This window comes from Atta cephalotes (assembly GCF_000143395.1).
Source record: "Atta cephalotes unplaced genomic scaffold scaffold00017, whole genome shotgun sequence".
Lineage (NCBI taxonomy): Eukaryota > Metazoa > Arthropoda > Insecta > Hymenoptera > Formicidae > Atta > Atta cephalotes.
In genome coordinates this window covers 5697947-5706168 of record NW_012130081.1, presented here as the reverse complement: position 1 = coordinate 5706168, position 8222 = coordinate 5697947, and the positions used below count along the sequence as shown (strand labels likewise).

The window sequence follows — 8222 nt, the reverse complement described above, 5'->3', positions numbered from 1 at the left end:
TATATATATATATATATATATATATATATATATATATATATATATACTCTCATTTATAATAAACACGGCATTTTGATAAAATATGTAACATTCAATATAATAATTCGACTCATTAAAATTAAAAATGTGTGATAAATTTAAATAAGTTATTACACAAATACATTGTAAATATAAATTACACATTGTAAATATAAATTAAAATATAAATGGCTTGCTGTGCGTTCATCAATCATATTGAATTCGCATGGTTGTGGAATTTAGTTTTATGCTGGTGATTGCACACTTGCGGATAAAGTGAAGCGATTACCATTTCATCGATCATCATACCTGACGCATACAACGTGCACGCGCGTTGCTTGTGTGTAAACGTCCATATTGTAATTGGAAAATGCCTGGATAGCGTATTTGTGGATGATAAAATTAAAGATCGAAATGCGACGGAGGAAAATATATTAGCAGATAGCATCTGCATTAAGTTCGCGAAGCAGAATTCCCTCGGTGCGACAATATAGTGGAAGAAAAACGAAAGACTTTTCTGTGTGTAATATTATGCTAAAGTACAACCGTGAAACAGCCACAGACTAATGTTTATTGCGACCAAAGAGGATTAGATAGCGGAAAAGCGCCCATAAGACTATATTGTAAAATGTCGCTACGTGCAATTTTCTTTATTTTGCACTTTGTAATGGAAATGAACGCGAACCATTGTCCTCTTTTACAGTATGCGCGTTCAAGAAAATCAATTGTACTATATCTAATCTTATTCTATATTTTCAAAGTAATAAAATATTTCTTCTATCTTAAATTGCTTATCATCTAATTAAAGTTGTTATGTGTATGAATTTATATTTCATACTTAAACATTGTTGGTATTAAATTATTTTAGTAAATAAATAATGATAGATTTATCTTGTGGAACCATCTCTACTAATCTTGATTAACAGGTATATACAAGGAACAAATATATAGAATCAAAATCTATAGGTATATACAAGAAACAAATTAAACCATTATTATTGTTTCTTGTATATATACTTATAGATCTTGATTCTATAGAATACAATATCCTTGTACATAAATTGCTATTAAACCTAACCAATGGAAATCTTTATTTTATGTTATTATAGTAGGGGTATATATTTACATTTTTTTCTACATATTTAAAGTTTTTTTTTTTTTCAAAGTATGAAGCGAAGTTTTATTTCACAAATATAATGTAGTAAAAATATAAAGTTAAAGAAAGAAAGAGACAACGATCGTATTTAACATTAAAAGCATTATCTACAACAGCATTTACACATACAAAACAGTATGAAAAAATGTATCACCTTTATCTAATCCTTTTCAGTTATGACGTAGCAAATGAAATAGGATATGTGTGTGTTTAAGAGCAAAATATCTGGTTTAAAGAGAAAAAATATTACATTTGCGTAAACTAACTATTGCGGATAACGCTGCAGAGACACGAGTTATTAATACGAACATGTGATACATGGAAAAATTAAATATAAATACGATACAAAATGAATTATATCTCGCGTGACGTACTACCGTTATGTGCCACAGCGTAAAATTGCATCTAACCTGTATTTTACACGTCAGCCACTGTGTAGCTACGTAGCGTGAAATGTAATTGTGTTCAGTAGGCTATTACTTATAATAGGAGTATAGGAATATAAAGCATAATACAACAGTCGGTTATCGGATAATATCCCGATTTGCTACTGAGTACGTTCGTTCCGAGAATGAAGATTTCTCGTTGTGATGTCATTGTTAAGCAAAAATATCATAAGTAAATGTTAAGTGCAATTAATAATAGAACAACGAGCAGGTAACAATAATATATACGCGGCACGCAGGCATGTATAATGCATACGATTGCATAATATTAGGCTTTATTAGCAGCTGCGAAGAGAAAATTTGCATTTGGAATAATACAGTGAAACTTTCATGCGCAATAAAATAAACGATTCTAGGAAAAACGATAAAATGACCAATAATTCATATCCTGAAGTGGTCAGTTAGTAACAATTCTGATTAATCAGTAATCGAGCAATTAATGTACATAAAGTTACTAAATATATATCACTATACTCATATATTTCTTGTTTTATATGTATAAAGACAGATTCGAATCGATTGTTTAATTACCTCGTACATTTCTCGTATTAAGTATGTAATTACGGTGCCGTTATATACATAGACACGCTTAGATCATATTGTCATGCTGTACATTAAATGAAACTTAGATTAAGTTGTGAATATTCGTGTCTAAATCAATGTTTGCTACAAAATGTCAAAGACTACATTAGAATTCCAAATAACTGGTCAGTTTAGCAAGATGTAGACGCGGTTAGATTACACCGGAATTTGCTGATGTTCACTGCTCCGAGTATTCTATCCTAAGTATACCTAGTCTATCAAAATCTAGTAAATTCGGATGTAATGTGACGAAGCATAGCGTATCTATTATTCTCCTGTCGAAATCCTAACGTAATCCGATATATTTTAGTGAGCTCAAGCAAATTTCAGAATTCTGTGTAATAATCTACGTCCGTGTCTGAATGCATCCCACGCGAAGTCCATTATTACTTGCTGGACATATGCGAGGAACGTCATAGTCGCACAATCCCAACTTTTCAATAATAAAAACAAAAGGCTGTATTTTATCATGTACTACTATTAATGTATGTATAAATAAAACTATTACAAACTCATAGTATAATAACTCATTTTTTTTCTGGAAGTCGCCTTTAATTAAAAGTTTGGGAATATCGTTTCGGACATTGACAGCATTTCTCATTGTAGGAGCACGATTCATTTTAATTTTGTCCTCCTCATTGAATGCATATACATAGCGGAGGCAGTGCGACGTGATCGAGCATCATTCATCATCCAAGTTTTATCAACTTTCCCCAATCCGAGACTCATTTCGTTGACATGGTTCATCGACAGTTACGTAAAATGACCTACTAATATTGAAACAATGATTGCGTTCAGCAGAAAAAAAAGCTTTGCCATTATTCTGAGATTCTTTAAAACGATTGGTTTATATCATTTAGATCTAATGAGGAGGGTAAGAACCACAATCACATAAAATAATCTTGCAACAGTTGTAAAGCTGCTTTTTCTGCTAAACGCAGTTATTACCATCATTCTTTCTATCATTGTTATCACACTGTGATTTATCGAGATTATAAGAGTACTGCACGTGTAAAAGAAAATTTACAAGGTCATCACTTCAATTATACGTAATTATGATGCAAAAAAAGACCATTAAAAAGTTATTAAAATTAAATGCTATTATTTTATACTAAATGGACAAAATGAAATAAACTAAATATTATTTTATAGAAAAAATTATCCATTATTTACAATAGCATATAATGCAAAAAGAATATAAATTTGTAAAAATAAATATTATAAAAAAATTGAAAACTTGGAACAATACAAAAAAATAAATATAGTAGGCTAATTAGAGTCAGCAACGATAAATGGCTTAATTTAGTGACCAATCAATAATCAGATATGCAGCGTTGTTAATCATCACAAAACATGAAGCATTATACTGAAGCTTTATTGAACATATTAAAACTTAAAAAGTAGAAATGTTGATAATTAACAACGCTGTATGTTTGTCAATTTGCTCATGACTTAAGCATTATGGACATGTGAGCTAATTATACTTGCATCATTCTTGCTGAAGAGGACTCCAGAGAGAGTCGAAACGTTAAACAAAATAAAGAAGACATCAATCTAATATCTGATTATTGATTGTTCGACTAAATAATTGAGCTGTTTATCGTTGCTGACTCTCATTAGCCTACTATATTTATCTTTAAATTGTATTGTTTAAAATTCGAGAATCCTAATATAATTGTTGTCGAAAACTTCATTACATACACTCAAAAAAGTGGTCTTGCAGCGAAAATGATCTAAGTACGAAAAATAGCTAAAACAGATAAATTTCTAGCCAGTACTGCGATATTAAATATATTGCATCTAATCATATAGATGACAGATAGAATTTATATTTGTGTGCTATAAATTCTACGCGTATGATACATAATAATTTTCTATCAGATACAAAAATAACTATATAATTGTAGTTGAAGTAGCAAAATATTTTTTTGCGTGTAATCAATATTCAGAAGGTGTCGGCATGAGTAACCATTTCCATAAACAAATTTTTCAAAATTTAGAATATTATTATAACTTATATTTTATCAATATTATAAAGCGCGACTGAACAAAGGAGAGAAAGAAAATCGCGCAAAATTAAAACAGTTAACAGAAAAGTTAATCATAAATCTCGATTTATCTATTTCATTTTCTTAAGATGAGCTAAAGATTAACACATTTATTTCAAGATAATTATTTCAGTCTCTGAAAAAGAAGCTTTTTTTTAAAAGAAATTTGATATTATTCTCGCGATAATATGCGAGTGTCAGTCTTTGTAGAGAGATGCGAAAGTACCAACGTGTGAAAGAATGTCATCCGTTCGTTGCTTCTATGAGTCGTTAACCGCGTTACCGGTACAAAACATTTATTCTTCTCTTTGCGGATGTATTCACTGTTTCTCAATTTTTCAACCATGAAGAGGAAGAAGAAAGGGTCACGAGCGTCCGCCTTTATCGCGGAAAACGGGATTAAGGCGCAGTGGAAACGAGCTTGTGGTTTTCCGAGGGTTAGACGGGAGGATAAGGAGAATGGATGTAGGTCGTCTCGTGCGAATCTACCGCTCGATCCACCCTCAACGAAACAACGAACGGTATGGTGGCTATATTTTTTGTCACGTAGAGTCGTGTGGAAGCCCACGCGAAAGCCTGGCGTTGGCGAGCGAGTTACATGTGGAGCAGGACGGAAACGACGTAAAACATATTTGTGCTGCAGACGATATAGAGCTTGCAGAATGAGCGTGATAAAGCTGAAAGGGTTGGTCGCATTGTGGTAAAACGGAAGACATTAGGTAAAGGACTTGCGAGTAGACAATATCAAAATATTATACATATTATACTCTTTGCAAGATGTCGTGCAATTTTCTAATTGTTAATATGGAATAATGTGATTTTTGTTGAAAAGTAAAGTATAAGATATATTAAAGTTACAGCTAAATTTGTAAAAAATTAAATTATCAACACACATCTTTGTTGTAAGTTTTATAGTATAGATTTTTAGCCTTTGTATTACCTGAAATTAAAATTAAAAAAAAATATGGCTCATGTAAAATAAGGCAAAACTTTATTATTGATTTTCCAAGCTTACTTTCTAAGATCATAAAATTTTCAATCACTTGTATTATAATTTGAAAATTATTAATGCCTCGATATTATATTGTATTTATATTATTTATATTATTCTTTTTATGAATCATTAATATTCATAATCTAGTGTTTCAAGGCTTTTTCTTATTTGCATAATAACGCTAATAATAAATTTCTAATATGAAAACCTAATGAATTATTAAAATAGTAATTATTTAGTAGGGACCACCCTCCAATGATCTTGATGTTGACATATGTTGTCAAGGTCATGACCCTGAGTGACTTTGAACAAATTTTAGCCGTTCCACTCATTGTTCGTTAAAAAGTTATTAACAAAAAAAGTTCTTTAGTAAAACTTAACTTTTGGACATGACTTGCGCTCCGATGAGACAAATTCCCTGCTCTAAGAGTGCAAAATATTTTCTTATATAATTTTTGTGACTTTAGAGTCAGAGAATTGTATTTTTAAGCAGAGAATTTGTTCTTTTAAAAGCATAGAAACTTGCGTTTTAAAGGAAAAAAAATGTGGTTTTGAAGCAAAGAATTTATGTTTGTAAAGCAGGAAACATTTTATTATGTATAATGTACATCTTTTCCTTTCTTTTTATATGGACAGAAGTTTAAATCTAACATTTCGCGAAATAAACACTGCAACTGTAAACACGACTACGTCGCTGTCGCTTAAATTCCTATAACGATTGAAATATTGTTACAAATATATAACTTCATTTATTGACATAATGGCTGAGGAATACCCAATATCTGAAAATATAAATATTGAATGAATCAAATAAACAAAAACATTTTGCAACAAACACAAATTCTTTGCTTTAAAAGCACATTTTTTTAAATCCTTTAAAACGCAAATTTTGTGTTTTTAAAAGAACAAATTCTTTGCTTTAAAAATATAAGTTCTCTGACTCTAAATACACAAAAATTATATAAGAAAATATTTTGCGCTGTTAGAACAGGGAATTTGTCTCATCATAATCATGTCCAAAAGTTAGGTTTTATTGAGAAGAATTTTTTTTGTTAATAACTTTTTAACGAACAACGAGCAACGACTAAAATTTTTTCCAGGTCAACATCAAGGTCATTGGAGAATGGTCCTTTATACTAAATAATTACCAAATAGATTTGTGCGTGTTGTATTAGATATATTAAAATCAATATAGTAATCATAGTACGTTATAAATTTAATTCTTTAACTATGTGGAAAATATATAATAATTCGTAAGTACTATCCATTTTACGGAGATCACTTTAATAAAAAAATATAAAATAAAAATTCTAAATACGTGCACAATGTAAAGACAAAAATTTGTTTTAAACGTATGATGTAAAAATTCTGTATTAATACAAGAATTTGCTATTAGTATCTATGCTAAAAACTTTTAATTTATTTGTAACGGAAACAAGAGAGAGTCGGAGAAATTGAAATGTAGGTAATATATTTCAGTAATATATTTCAGTAATATATATTTCTCTTATTGTTGAATGTATATACATAAATACATATTGAATATATTATTAATCTTTACATATTAAGGCAAAGTATATTATCTAAAAATTTTTTCACATCTCTTGTTATGTTGAATTTTATTCATATTTAAAAGTCATTCTAGTTAACATTAACAATTAATAATTAATGCATAGAATATTCCAATAACAATAATATCGATAAATTCAGATAAGTATCGAGTAATGTATTTCATTATTGCTAATGTACTTCATAATTTATTGAATCGGAACAGCACAAACGAAAAAATAATGGGACGCATACTCGATAAGGGAAGAAAAATACGAGAAAAACGTGCGAACTATCTCCAGTGGCGGTTAATACGCTTCGATCCATTGCTGTAAAACGAGTCGCTGCGCCGCGTTGCGATGCTTATAGTTTTCAATTTCTCAAGCCTGATACTGCTTCAACGTCATGAGAAAGAAGCGGCGGTCCTCGCCGCCGTTCAAACATCTTCGCGCAGTGTACACGAAAGAATGCCGCTCGACGCCTGTCCCTTTCGTGATAGCGACGACGTCGCTGTGTGACGAATTGCATCGCTTCGTCGTTGTACTACCTAAGTGCCACTTCCATCAGTGTAACGATAAATCAAAATGATCGCGTCCCACGAGTATGCTTTTCTATACGCAAAGCAAACGGGCGATAACGCGGCGATAAATTTAAGATCAACGTGTAATATCCCTATAGCACAAAAGTTGCAACAACAATGCTGCAACATTGCAGTAATATTGCAACGATATTGCTGCAAGTACTGTGCTGTATGGATAATAAGGAAAAATAAATCTTTTTGGGGGGAGGGGGAGGGAGGGAAGCGCATCCAAGAAAGCACTGACCAAGGAAGATCTATTTTCGGCAGTAACCCACAGCACGCTTCGTCTATTTTTCTCTACATTCTACACAGGTATTAATAGTGAAGATGGTACGAAAGTAGTAAAATATCTTTATGTCGTTTGAGCACAGGAAAATTTATAGTAGCAAATGTAAATCTCGAATTGATCCTATTAATTCCTTCATTTATAATTACATATATATAATTAATCTTTAATATTGATGATTTTCTGGTCCTTTATTACACATGATCGTGTCTTTCGTGGATTTAATTTTCATTTTTTTTACAAATATACAAAAATTATTAAATAATTCTTATATATATTTTAACATGTCTTTAGAAAATATTTATAAAGTTATGTATTTTAAAAAAAAGGAAAGAATAAAAATCATTATATTTAGCCAAGTATTATAGTATTCTTTTAGTATTCTATGGTATATTCTTCTAGTATTCTAACGAAAAGAAATGCGCAAGACACGAATGACCCAATGTACTAAGAATTAATAATCACTGTAGTAATGAAATAAGTGGCAATAGACAATTTTTCCTAAATGTTAAGTTTTTAACGAAAAAAGTTTAAATTAGTAATTATCATATCTCTCTCTCTCTC

The 8222-nt window shown here is 30.5% G+C and overlaps 1 protein-coding gene across 1 annotated transcript in view; it reads right to left on the bottom strand.

Annotated features, from left to right (window-relative positions):
* Nucleotides 1-5993: 5993 nt before the first annotated feature.
* LOC105618668 (5-hydroxytryptamine receptor-like) overlaps nucleotides 5994-8222 on the bottom strand; it is a 51155-nt gene continuing 48926 nt past the window's right edge. Inside the window, exon 2 of the mRNA XM_012200195.1 lies at nucleotides 5994-6026. Coding sequence (XP_012055585.1) covers nucleotides 5994-6026 — 33 coding nt within the window. The remainder of the gene's footprint in view (nucleotides 6027-8222) is intronic.